General features: G+C 43.0%; 1 protein-coding gene across 4 annotated transcripts in view; it reads left to right on the top strand.

The window, feature by feature from the left end:
- szt2 (SZT2 subunit of KICSTOR complex) overlaps positions 1-14,452 on the top strand; it is a 221,147-nt gene that overhangs the window by 109,874 nt on the left and 96,821 nt on the right. For all 4 annotated transcript variants that reach the window (XM_030433927.1, XM_030433928.1, XM_030433929.1 and 1 more), the window contains exons 45-48: positions 8,047-8,161; positions 11,240-11,327; positions 13,131-13,249; positions 13,358-13,522. In XM_030433927.1, coding sequence (XP_030289787.1) covers positions 8,047-8,161; positions 11,240-11,327; positions 13,131-13,249; positions 13,358-13,522 — 487 coding nt within the window. The remainder of the gene's footprint in view (positions 1-8,046; positions 8,162-11,239; positions 11,328-13,130; positions 13,250-13,357; positions 13,523-14,452) is intronic.

The raw sequence follows: 14,452 nt of genomic DNA, 5'->3' as shown, positions 1-14,452 counted from the left end.
CCTTCACACTTGAATTAACAAATGTGTACACCAAACAAAAATGGTAAGATATTCATGAAAGGCAGGGCGTGACGCGAAGGTCTATTTCCACTGGAAACGTGTCCACTCCTTTACGACTCTGCCATGCCAGCAGAGCTGATAGGTTTCACTTTAGTCTATGTGTTAACTTCCAGCAGGTCTGCTGTACTGCGTATCTTCGCCCAGAGCCGTTTCTAGCTATAAGCGGACTATGCGGGTGCATAGGGCCCCCGCGCCACTAGGGGGCCCCTCAAGTTGCAAGGTCAGCTGCAATACCTGAGGAATGACCCGAAGGAAAAGATGTGAAAAGGAACTGACACCTGGCCCGCTGATTGGTCAGATTTGGTGTCTACCACGCCGCGTTGCTATGACGACCAGTACTGCTAGGACGGGGCGGGGAATTGCGCCGAGCTGTAAGTTCAGGTCATTCAAGGCATGGCGTCCAAACTAGCGTATTCATCTGGCGCAGAAAAAAGAAGAAACTAGATGAAGAAAAACGCTCGTTGGATAAAGGTAAGGGTTTTTTTTTTCATTATGTGGGTTGGAGGGGCTAGAATTTTTTAGCTTTATTAGAATGCCGTAACACTGATTGACTGAAGTGACACCCATTTTGGGAATCACAGCAGGTCCAGTTCGTTGGCATTATATTTGTGAGGGAGGGTGTGTGCGTTAGGCAGATATCTGTCATGTCTGCTGTATCCTCATCCAGTGGAGCTGCTGGTCCATCATAGACCTCCTCTGCTCTTCAATGTTTGTCACATAACATCACTTTAGGATTGTTTTTATGATTAATTTATCAATTTTAGTGTTTCCTCAGTTTGTAGGTCTCTAATGTGAAGTGTGCTAAACAACCCTAATGCATATGAGGCCTACTGTCGATTGTTATGGACTATTGTGGCAGGAAATTATTGCTCTGAGTGGATTATTGTTAACTCTACTTAGCTAGTTGCGTCTTTCTTTTCCACATTTATGAGAATATTTATTGTGACAATATAATTTGAACACATTTGCCTGCAGTTAAGTTATGTTTTTGATGTATTACTTTGTTTTATTCAAAAGAATCATAATAACACAAATTAAAAGTCAATTTAAATTAAACTATACTATATAGGACCGTTTGTTCTGCCCACAGAATATATGTTAAGACCAAATCATCAGTTAAGCAAGTAGTTCACTTTGTAATACTCTGTGAAATATAAACTAAGATATTCCTTCAATATCACATAAAGCTCATCAGTCATTTATCTTTGTTTTATAACTCTTTGAAACTGCTTAAAAGTGACAACTTTGAAATTGGGTGCATGCTTTAAAGGGACACTGTGCTGTATATTGCAAGGTTTAAAATAAAAACAGATTATGAATTTCTCCATTAGTGTAACATAACTCAATTATATAGTATGAATATTTGCTTAGGATCTGTTTTGCTTGGTAACCTGAGGAGTTTCGCCTTTGCAGGAGCAATTCTGAAGTATTTTGGAGCCACAGAACAGGAAGCAGCACTGCCGCCATCAGCACCAGAGATTGGCAAGCAGCTCTCATATGCTGGCAAGGAAGCAGAAATTTTGAGGTGGGGCTTAGGGGAGATCTGCTTAAAACACAAGACTCAGATGATACTGATAATCATCACAAAGTGGTGTGATTGTGTTATATAGTTCTGTATGGTTCCTTTAAAGTATTGTTTTTATTGTTGGTTTGTTTTCATTGTTGCATTTTTATTATATGCTGGTTTATTGTGTTGGTCCTGAAGGGCTTGTGTTACATTTGAAAGGTTCCTTACTACCTCAACAGTATTATTCTTGTTAGTTTTTTTGTTTTTATTGTTTGCATATTGATATGGATGCTGGCTCATTGTGATTTTCTTTTCTAAGTAATAGCCTATTTTATTTTCTCTACAACTTTAACTTTAGTTTTGGGTGTATGTATGTCATATGTTTAATGTAAACTTAAAATAAAATAAAATTGAGGAACACTCCATCAATTTCATTTATTGACCTTTCAAGGATCCCTATTGTTTACCTTGTATTATCATTTTCTATCAGTTCAACTTACTAGTGTGGGTCAACTTAGGATGTTTGATTTTAATTTGAGAGAGGCTTTCACGACTCTAACCTGTTTTTTCCTTTTAAAATGTAATAGATTGTTGCATCTTTATGGATCATCCAAAAGGGTTAGGAATCTATACAACGTAGTTTGACAAAATAGGGGCCCCCAAACAGCATCTTGCATAGGGCCCCCAAAAAGACAGAAACAGCCCTGTCTGCGCCGTCCCTGCTCCGGCAGTCCAGAGCCGTCTAGAGCAGATATGCAGGACTTCTATATATCTGGCGGATGCCGGAGCACAACGCTGCAATTCAGCTGAATTTTGTACCGGGCAGACAGAAAGTCAGACACCGAAATAACAACATAACATCTAGTTACTTTTCAAAATAAAACACTCCGTGTTGACACCAGCACACAAATCTCAAAAAAGAGAAAAACGCAAACTCTTCTGCTAATCCTTCGGTCAGGAATAGGAAATATGATGATGCACACATAGCTCTTGGGTTTACCATGAACACGGTTGGAAATGAGGAAAGACCTATTTGTGCCTAAAAACTCTGGCAGTGGACAGCATGAAACCATTTTGATAATCAAGTGATTGTATGCAGAATGCTGCAACTCATACAGTGGTTTATACAGATAAATTAAATATTATCAGGTTCCATCCATCCATCCATTTTCTTCCGCTTATCCGGGGCCGGGTCACAGGGGCAGCTGTCTGAGCAGGTACACCCAGACTTCCCTCTCCCCGGACACTTACACTAGCTCCTCCGGGGGGATCCCAAGGCGTTCCCAGGCCAGCCGAGTTACATAGTCACTCCAGCGTGTCCTGGGTCTTCCTCGGGGTCTCCTCCCAGTGGGGCATGCCAGGAACACCTCCCGAGGAAGACGTCCAGGGGGCATTCGATACAGATGCCCAAGCCACCTCAACTGGCTCCTCTCGATGTGGAGGAGCAGCGGCTCTACTCCGAGCTCCTCTCGGCTGACAGAGCTCCTCACCCTATCTCTAAGGGAGCACCCCGCCACCCTGCGGAGGAAACTAATTTCAGCCGCTTGTATCCAGGATCTTATTCTTTCGGTCACGACCCAAAGTTCATGACCATAGGTGAGGGTAGGAACTTAGATTGACTGGTAAATCGAGAGCTTCGCCTTTCGGCTCAGCTCTCTCTTCACCACAACAGACCGATACAACGACCACAGTACTGTGGCCACAGCACCGATCCACCTGTCAATCTCACGCTCCATTCTTCCCTCACTCATGAACAAGACCCAAGATACTTGAACGCCTCCACTTGAGGCAAGAACTGCCCCAACCCGGAGGGAGCAAGCCACCTTTTTCTGGTCGAGAACCATGGCCTCAGACTTAGAGGTCCTGACTTTCATCCCAGCTGCTTCACACTCTGCTACAAACCACCCAAGGACATGCTAGAGTTCCTGGCTCGACGGAGCAAACAAGACAACATCGCCCGCAAAAAGCAGAGATGAAATCCAGTGGCTGCCGAGCCAGACCCCCTGCGTCTGTCACCGGTTGTGTTCATTATTTTTATGGACAGAATTTCTAAAGGGCAGCCCTGCCAGAGTCCAACATGCACTGTGAACAGGTCTGACTTTCTGCCGGCAATGCGAACCAGGCTCCTGCTCCAGTCGTACAGGGACCGTACAGCCCTAAGCAGAGGGCCTCTGACCCCGTACTCCTGGAGCACCTCCCACAGAATACCTCGAGGGACACAGTCGAATGCCTTCTCCAAGTCCACAAAACACACATGATCCTTCGAGCACCCTGCGAAGGGTATAGAGCTGGTCCAGTGTTCCACGGCCAGGACGAAAACCGCATTGTTTCTCCTGAATCTGAGGTTCGACCATCAGCCGAATTCTCCTCTCCAGTACCCTGGAATAGATTTTCCAAGGGAGGCTGAGGAGTGTGATCCCCCGATAGTTGGAACACACCCTCCGGTCCCCCTTTTTGAATAGAGGGACCACCACCCCGGTCTGCCAGTCCAGAGGCACTGTCCCTGACTGCCACGCGATGCTGCAGAGACTTGTCAGCCAAGACAGCCCCACAACATCCAGAGACTTGAGGTACTTAGGGCAGATCTCATCCAGCCCCGGTGCTTTGCCACCAGGTGGTGGTCAGTTGACTGCTCAGCCCCTCTCTTCACCCGAGTGTCCAGCACATACAGCCGGAGGTCAAATGACACGACCACAAAGTTGATCATTGACCTCCGGCCTAGGGTGTCCTGGTGCCACGTGCACTGATGGACACCCTTATGCTCGAACATGGTGTTTGTTATGGACAAACTGACTAGCACAGAAGTCCAACAACAAAACACCACTCGGGTTCAGATCAGGGAGGCCGTTCCTCCCAATCACACCCCTCTAGGTGATACTGTCGCTGCCCACGTGAGCGTTGAAGTCCCCCAGTAGAACGACGGAGTACCCCTTCCAGGGCCTCCAAGAAGGCCAGGTATTCTACTTTGCTGTTCGGCCCGCAAGCTGAAAAAACATTGAGAGACCTATCCCCCAGCCGAAGGAGCAGGGAAACGACCCTCTCGTTCACTGGGGAAAACTCCAACACGTGGCGACTGAGCTGGGGAGCTATAAGCAGCCCACACCAGCTCGGCGCCTCTCACCGCTGGCAACTCCAGAGTGGAAGAGAGTCCAGCCCCTCTCAAGGAGTTGGGTTCCAGAGTCAAGACAGTGCGTGAAGGTGAGCCCGACTATCTCTAGCCGGTAATCCTCAACCTCCTGCACTAGCTCAGGCTCTTCCCCCCCCCAGCGAGGTGACATTCCACGTCCCCATGGCCAGAGTCACAGTCCGGGGATTGGGTCGTCGGGGCCCCCACCCACGACCGCCATCCAAATCAAGTAGCACCTGCCCCTTCTGAACCCTCCTGCTGGTGGTGAACTTGTTGGAGTCTGGGCCCACGTCACACTTTCGGGCTGGACCAGGTCCCGCGGGCAAAGACCCGGCCACCAGGCACTCGCCTGCGAGCCCCAACCCCGGCCTGGCTCCAGGGTGGGGCCCTGATAACGCCATTCCGGGCAATGTGAACGACCTTGTGTTATATCTGTCATCAGGGGCATTGGAACCGCTCTTAGTCTGACCCATCAACTAGGACCTGTTTGCCTTGGGAGACCCTACCAGGGGCATTTAGCCCTGGACAACATGGCTCCTAGGATCATTCAGGTGCTCAAACCCCTCCACCACGGTAAGGGGGCGGTTCAGAGGAGAGGTATTATCAGGAAGTCTCTGTTTTATGCTGATGACCTTGTTCTACTGTCTCCTACTGAACAAGGACTACAGCAACATCTGGACATAGTAGAAAAGTACTGTCAGAACTGGACCCTGGCCGTAAATATGAAGAAAACTAATGTCATGATCTTTCAAAAATGCCCCAGATGTCAGGAGAAGAAACACCAGTTTACCATAAATAATCATATCATTGAACACAGCATGAGTTATACCTACCTTGGTATAACCATCACACCATCAGGGAGTTTCAACATGGTAGTGAATGCACTAAAAGAAAAAAGCTTGAAGAGCCCTACATGCAATCAAGAGAAATTGTTATAATTTCCAAATTCCCGTCAAAATCTGGCTTAAAATATTTGATAGTGCCATCCAGCCCATTGCGCTGTATGGTATTGGAGTATGAGGTCCACTCAGTCAGCAGAGCTATACCCGCTGGGACAAACATACCTTGTGCAAACATGGTACGTTGTATTTAAGAGTGTCACGTTGTCTTTATATTATAAGATGTCATTAGTCTCTGGTGTTCAGTTACTAAGTGCTGTAAATTACTTCCGTCATGCACTGACTGTCTAATACTTGAGTACAGTACTGGGCTGGTTTTCAAGTGGACCTGCGAGGTCCCTATTCTTTTAGTAATGACGATTTCAAATGATCGCATTTTTCACTGCCTGAACATGCCCTAAAACTCACCAAACTTGGAATATAAGTCACACCTTTCGAAAAATGTTATAATCTATTGTCGTGTTGAATTTCCACCACTAGGTGGCGCTACAATCAAGGGAAGTACGTTTTGGCTCATAACTCCCATATACTTTGTCGCACATTCAAAAACCTGCATATCCACGCGTTCAGTGAATTGTGCTGAATCTCGTGGTACAGGCCATGCCTATTTCCACGTACCGTTTTTTGTTTGTTTTTTCGCAAATTTGCGAAATGTCGCAAACCTACTTTTTCGATCTCCTCCCAGGCGATTTCACTGATTTGCACGAAACTTGGCACAGAGCATCTGTGGATCCTCCTGACAGAAAGTTATTAAATTTGGTGCAAATCGGCCAATAGGTGGCGCTCTGGTCGCAGTCTAATTATTGTGAATGGAAAGTAAATGGAACTTATAGTTTGAGCTAGAGATACCATTTCACCTTTTAAAGAGTCAGAAGACCTTGAACTATTGGGCGTGTATTCAGCTTTTTAAAATCTTTAATGGTTTTTAAATCATCACAGTTTTAGTTTTAAGGATTTTTAGGCCCTCTTCTGATTTTATAATGGGTGTGTATTGCATGAGCTAGAGTGTGTGACATCATCGCTAGAGTGGAAAGCAGATAGAACTCTGGAGAAAAACTTATCTTCTGCTTGATTTGGATCCCACATCTTTTACTTCACATAGACAAATGTGCATAGAAATGTAGGAAATCTTGTTGGCTTTAAGCTGATGGTCTTATTTCAGATGTAGGGCTTACAGTTTTGGATGCTGAAGACCCAGAGCGACAAGCACTCCAACAACTCCCTCATAAGCCGCAATGTTAATTTTGAGCCAACATTTCTGGAGGAGAGCAGACAGTACCTGTTTAGTCTCTTGCTCTGGCGTCCTCATTTTTCACTCTGCAGAAATAAAAACAAGACATCACAGAGTTCAGCAATGTCTCATGTTACTCAATATATAAATATTTTGGTGATAACATTAAATCTTTTTCAAAAATGGCAGGAGTTTGGGAGGCGTTTTCCCATTCATTTTTATGGAGACATTTTCAACTTTGGTTATGCTACTGCTCCAGCATATGTGCAGCCAGAGAAACTGTTTTACACCTTTTTAAGCTCTTTCAGCCCTCTTACTTTTCAGCTTCTCTGCCTTTTCAGCTTTTTAAAATGTTCATATTTCTGCCTTTTCTGCTTTTTCCATACATTCAGCTTCATGACCCGCCAGAGAAACTGTCCACCTTTTTTTGAGCTCTTCCAGCCCTCTTACTTTTCAGCTTTTCTGCCTTTTCAACTTTTTAAATACTCATTTTTCTTCCTTGTCACCTGCTGCAGCTTTCATCATGCAGCAGCTGACATCTCACATCCTATTAGTTAATCAGTTCATCTCTGACCTGGCTGGATTCTCTGGATTTTTTTTAAGATCTCCCAAGAGAACCAGTGTGCTTGATAGAGTGGTGGCACACAGACTCCCAAGAGCAAGCACAGTAAGATGGGACTTCCATATCTGTGCTGTGAACACTGTGTTGAGCAAAAAAGTGACAGAATTCAGTGTTATGAAACCATCAGGGGAGTTTGAGCTTACCACTGTGTGGGAAGTTGGAGGGTTTGTGAGGCTATTGGGGGATGATAGTTTCAGCTTCTTCCTGAAACTATTTCATTGCATCATGCCTCCTGTGGACATTTTCTTCAGCCAGCTCCAGAAACGGACCATCGTCTCAGTCTTTGTCCGGGGAATCATGCAGCAGTTCACACAGTTTTTCTGACTTCAGCATACAGTATTTCATACCGGCAGTAGCAGGCAACTGATGGCAGCATGCCCCGACACAAGTGGCCTGCGAGGGCCTACTCATCGCTGCTTGCAGCTTTGATTTTTCATTATATTTGTATTCAAAATGTTATTTTTTTTTTGCTACTTACTTCCCTCTTTACTGCTCTGTTACCTGTGAATTTCTCCTAAGGGCAATCAATAAAGGAACGTCACATCTCATTTGTTACATGAAAATTATCAGTATACCTGTTCTTTATGTTAAACTTTCCAGACTCTGTGAAACATCGCTAACAGGGAAATACTGTGACGTGGATGGAAATCTACAGATGATTCGCTCCTCTGGGCTTGCCAGGAGTCAAGAGCCTTTGTTTTCCGATGATCTTATGGTAAGTGAACGTATAGGTTCCCATGGCTACACACAACCATCCGAATCAGGATTGGCAAAGAATGTGTATAGTTACAAGGAATTTGACTCCAGTTTACAATGCTGAAACCAAACTGAACCAATAAGGAAAAGAATGCTGAATGTTCAGAGCTGCACCATACAATAGTATGTGAAAAGCAATAAAGTAATAGTTCAAAAGTAGTAGCTACTGGTACTCTCCTAGAGGAACCAGTAGGAATCTCATAGCTATAATGATAACCTACTAAACAACATCTGTAACAGTTACAGGCAGGTCATGAAGCAAAGATCTAAAATTTCAAGCTATTATAAGGGATTTCAGTTTCGCAGTAGGTTTAGGACGTAAGGATCAGGGCCCGTATTCACAAAGACTTTTATCTTAACGTTAGGAGTACTCCTAAATCGGACTAAAAGTTTTTATGTAGGAGTCGTTTCTTAAAAGTAATTCACAAAGCCGCTGAGACCTACTTTTAGTTATGAAAACAGTGAACTCCTAAACTAGAAGTAACTCTCTGTTGCTATGGATGACGTCATTTTATAAGGACGCACTTAGAAGCAGTGACAACGGTGATTGGTTGTTGAGTGACAGGGCAGCCGATTGAAAAGTAATTTAGGCTACGCAATGCATTAAGTGCAAATAAGGAAGTTGCCTACAAGCCCATGACAAAGCCTATTAAAAAGATATTGGATAAAGAAATGTATTTAGGAGGAGAATTAAGTGCCCCCCCCCCACTCCAAACCACTCTCTATTAAAATTCAGGAATCGTATGTTGATCCGGGCCATTTGGCAACAATGTCCAGTATATTGTAACGTGCGTCAAATACAATTTGTGTATTGATGGAATGCAACTTTTTCCGATTGACAAAAGCCCTATTCACACGGGACTAGTATAACCTGGGAACCTCCAGTAATTTGTAATAATTGCGGAGGTCGTCTGTGATCTTAATCCCGTGCGAATCTGCCATGTCCCTAATTTGTAAAGAGAAACGCACCGCAAATTACCTATCATATTTCACCAAACACAGGTCAATGCCAATCGGCATCTCTGTAATTTGGGGTCGTTTTTTGTTTTTCTTAAGGTTTACACCTTTTTTCTGCCTTTTTCCCGGTCGAGAATTATGGAGGCTGCGTTGGGAATTATAAATTAAAGGTTTTTGCAAATTCAGGAGGCTCATCAGAAGAGCAAAATCTCGAAAGATGATTAGATGGATTACATGCATGGCAGCATGCGGTAAGGAACATTTTTCTATCTTTCAACAGGCTCACCAGTTATTATATGAAAAATATCCATATCTAACCATTGTGCTGCTCCAACAAGGGCTCCGGTGCGATCGACCCGGGGGATAATGTCAGTAAATTAGAGTTAAAACACAGACTTCGCTTATCCTGTGCAAATGCGCTACACGAAACACAGACGTGGTGGGGTAATTTCTAAATCACTTGAGGTCCCCAGGTAATACTAGTCCCGTGCGAAGAGCTGCATTTCCCCCGTAGCCAAATACCGGAGTGTTGCCAAACATTTTAACTCCGGCTTTATTGGATTGTTTCAGTTGATTGGGAACGTTATTGCGTCCCTCACCAACTCAACCACAACTTCAGTCCCTTCACGGTCCATCCGACATCGTTTTATTAATTCCCTGTCATTTAGTGTCTACAAAACATTCGGCTGTGACCAGGTCTTAGCGAGTTAGGAGTCCTCTGGACTACTTCTAAGGTCTCCCAGACTTAGCTGCTACTTTTAGGCCTAAATTGTTTTGTGAATAACTCTTATTTTAAAAAATTAGGAGTCCTAAAGTTACGACTGACACACTTATTTTTGGGAGTTGCTCCTAAATTCGCCTGTTAGGAGCTACTTTTAGCCTTAAGATTCTTTGTGAATACAGGCCCAGTTTGCAAAGTCCGTGGACGAGGCATGTATTCTGGGGTCTCGTCCTGTCTTTCTTGATATCCTTCTGTCTTAAGGTCAGAGGTCAATGGGTCTGTATGTGTCTCTGCAATCCACCACAGGCACAAAGAGCCTTTCATTAAACCATCAAAAATGATAATAAAAGAATTTAGTTTGTTTATTTCATATATTGCTGTTTGCAGTCTGCTACAGTCAATCCCACATCAGAGGAGAGATGCACAGATGGAGCAGGGTTCCCCATCTGGACTTTTTGGTTTCTGTGACCAAACAGAACCAATCAGGCCTAAAACTGTGAGAAAAAATGAGCAGAGAGACAATGTCTAATCAATATTAAACATAAGTATAAGCAGTATTCAATGGCAGGACAACATACATAAATAAAACATTTAAAGCAAATTCACAATTGCGTTTCCTCTACCTCTACCTACCTTGACTCAGATGATAAACAATTGCATTCTCATGAGGACGGTATTTGCTTAAACAAATCAAGAAAATTGGTTCATATAACAATACATTGTAGTACCTTCTAGAAGTTGTCTGTAACCAAGGTCAAAGGATTATTGAAAAGTTTAAGTTAGACAGTAAATGGCTATCTAAGCGCTATGCATCTAATAAATGGTTTTAGATATTAAATTGTGACCTGCCAGCTCCAGTCTTTAGGTGATAAGGCCCGAAGCTTTCGTATTGTCCCCTGCATCCACTCAGATTCATTCTAGTAGGGGGTAATGGATTTTTTAATGCCTGTCGAGAAGGTTGAACTGGGTTACTATGTAAATGCTAACATCAAGTGAATCTGTAGAACTGAATTTCGCTGACTTGATGTGTGCAAAGTGGAAAAATAGAGGTTGATGAGTTTATTGAAATGGATACAGACACAATGTTTACCTGTTATATCCAACTAAGTAAAACAGTTCATTGAAGGATAAGCAAGAGTAGGGCAGGGGAATGATTTTTGTATTTATTGTAATGTGTCTTTTCACATTTGGGGATTTCAGTCGTATCACAAATGCTTCATGCAGAGATGAAAATAAAGTGAAACTTGGTCAATAGAAACTGTCAAAAGTCAGTCCATGTAATCATTTGCAATCTGTATTTGAGCAGTTATTTGAGTGCTGGCTATAAATTGTCGTCATCTTCGTTGTCTTTTTCCTCAGGGCTCCAGGTCTTCTCTGGATAGCTCTAGGCAAGTTGGACAAGTAGACAAGCACATCCTGCTGCTGGTGCATGGAATAGGAAATGCAGGTAACAGCTGGAACATATCAAGGATCCTTCTGGGTCCGATTCTGGGTCAAATTGGTATGGTTGAACGAAAGCATCCCGGCGAGCCATAGCGTTACATCCACCATAAACATTAGCGCATGTTACCGCTAGCGTAAGCGGCATCGTCTTCTTGAGAATTGGCGTTGGCGTTGACAGACAGAGCTCATTAGCATTTAAAGGTGCAGGCACAGAAACAGCCTGCTCTCAGTAGAGCTCACTTGAGCCACTGTTAGACAGCAGAAATTCAGGACCACGGATGGGTTTGGGGCAATACATTTCGTATACAGTGTTGTTGGACCTCTGACAGCTGTGTGAAATTGATGAAAAACAGTATAATATGGGACCTTTAAGTCACTTTAGAACAGTAATTTTAGCCATTTTATTTTTTAACCTTTAGTAATTTGTATGTAAGACCATATAGGTAACACCCACATTGTATGTTAATGATCAATAATAAATAAGGGATTCATTAAAAGGAGAAGGGGTGGGTAAAAAAAAAAAGAAGAAGAGAAAAGGAAATGGAGAGAGGAATGGACAGAAAACATTCATTCTTTGGCAGCCCTGCACTTAACCTAAGTTAACCTCTTACAGCAGCTGCCTGACCAATGAACAGCTGGATCAGTAACTCTATGTGGCAGTCACAACTTCTGTGCCCTCTAGTTATGGACCGAACCTTTCGTCCAAGTCTCGCATGAGTCTAGCCCTATGCTTTGGCACTAAATGGGTGTGGATTTATTAAACTTTACGGTGAGTTGTTGAATATGTGGATTTTGTAACATTATTGAGAATATATCACCTTATTTGTGTTGCTGTACTTTGCTGCCAATGGTCCAGACCTCAACCCTTTAATGGTCATATGTGGGTCCTTGGTAGAAGGAGGTTGAGTACCCCTGATATACAGACTTGCTGGAGCAGGCATGTTCCTCCTGTAGATGCCTTGATAGCCCTGTTATACTGGGGATATCTGCCTGCCTTAGACAGGCTGGGATTACATCCACGCTTTATGAGAAGCATGATTCAAATCCTTGTCTGCTCCCACCAGTCACTGTACTTTGAACCCACTGTCTTTTGTGGCAACATCACAGGATAGCTGTATGGAAACCCCCCTTTAACTGTATTTGTGTGCATGTGTCTATGTGTGAGTGTGTGTGTGTAGTGTAGGAAAGCACTATGGCTTCTTAGCTGAAAATGTGTTGAAGTTAAAAGACTACACAGTATTTTAGCCCTCTGAAACATAAATAAGTCAAATTTGTAAACTACCAAATACCTCCTAACCACTTACAGCATAAAAGGGGAGTTTTCTACCTTCAAATCAATAATGCCACTTGGAGACGCCATCTCAGGGATGTTATCTGTTTCCACAAGTCATGTCTCTCATGTATCTTTATCAGTGGATGGAGTTTTCTTGGTTGAAATGAACATAGCTTACTCATCATTTCTAGATCATGTGATCACGACAGAGCTATTGCCATACAAATGGTGCAAACTCCATGCAGCGCAGTTGAAAGCCCAATAAAATGCCAGGAAGTATAACTTGAGTAAAGGTCTTTTGTAAATGTTTTTTAAAAAAGTGTGAAAGGCAAATGCCTTGTGGTCTGTCAATTCATAAAGTGAGCATGATTGTGACTGTTTGTCTGTCTGTTTGTGAAAGGCTGTTTCAGATGCTGTCCAATCCAACAAACACTTTATGTTTATGTTAATCATTTAAATTCAATCACATTTGTGATGTTCTAGCTGGTATTTGCAGCAAGAACATGATACAGAGATGGTTTTCACTTTTGTTAGGTCCAGAGATCACAGATGAGCTGGTCAAGGTGCTGCGGAAACGCCTGGATGAGACCACCTTGGACATCATCACTGTCATGCTGGTCAGGAACTGCAAGCTGACACCAGCTGATGTAGAGGTAAGTTGTCCTTGTTGTTTATGTGTTTATGTGTGTGTGTATATATCATTATATTATAACAGAATTATTGCTTTGGATAAAAACCTTCTGTAAATGCTGTGCGTTCAGTTCATCCAGCCATCAGGGTCTCCTGCCACCGAGGTGATGACCTTCAGCCTCCCTCAGTATTGTCTTTCCTGGCTGCCCGCTGTGGCTCACTACCTCAGACAGAACCTCCTCATCTTCCTGCATGTACCAAAGTACACAGACAGCAACACAGCACACCACTTCAAGGTACAACTCATACAGACTTTTGTCAGAACACAGAGCATAATGTATTGAGTGTAATGTGTATGTGATATAGTTATGTCAACTTGTAAACATTTTTCATAAATCCTCGGAATGAAAATAACTAAATTCCAGGATCTCAAACTTTTCCTTGAGGTGCTTGATAAGTTGGTGAGAGCAGTTTCTAAGATGGAGCCATTCTGAACCTTTACACTTTTATTAAAGCTTTAAAGCTTTAGTGAGTTAAGATAACAGTAGCCCTACTGTTTACTTTACATCCTTTATTTGTATTTTATATCAATAATCTAAAGTTGTAGCTAGGTTATGTTAATATAGGTTAAGCAAATCAGCAGTATATGCAGTTATCAAAATTAGTTCATCCTTTACCTGCTGCAGCCTAGAGTACCCGACACATTAATGTGTCAATGGTAATAATTCGAGAATATACTATACATACTTTATTCTGGAATGGACCATTTATTTATTCAGTTTATTCAGTCAGGAAAACAAATACCATGCGTTTATGTAGTATATTGTATATTATGGCACATGAAATCATTCAATGAGGATCTTTCTAGTCTGATTTAAAATTTCTCTCCAAAGCACCCCAGTAACTCAGTTGATATTGTGCGACCCATTAGTGTTGCACGGTAAACCGATCCTAGAAAGGTACTGCGGTACCCAGCAGTTAAGAACAATACTTTTTCATGTTTTATTAGTATCCGTACTTTATGAACTTTGTGCGACAGCGGGGCAGCGTCTCTGTGTGCACTGCAGCTTTCCTTGGTCATTACGGATTGAAATCATCGTTTACAGACGGGCTTTGTGGTGTCCGTGGGCTTGCTCTTACTGTGGGCAATGTATGCGAAATATTTCCATATTTCGCTCCGTGCGTCTGCTTTTTCAACAAGCCTAGGACGGTCGGCAGGAACACTC

Source organism: Sparus aurata, chromosome 11, assembly GCF_900880675.1.
Source record: "Sparus aurata chromosome 11, fSpaAur1.1, whole genome shotgun sequence".
Taxonomy (NCBI): domain Eukaryota; kingdom Metazoa; phylum Chordata; class Actinopteri; order Spariformes; family Sparidae; genus Sparus; species Sparus aurata.
Note: the sequence above shows the minus strand (reverse complement) of the source record. Positions and strands in the feature narration are given on the sequence as shown.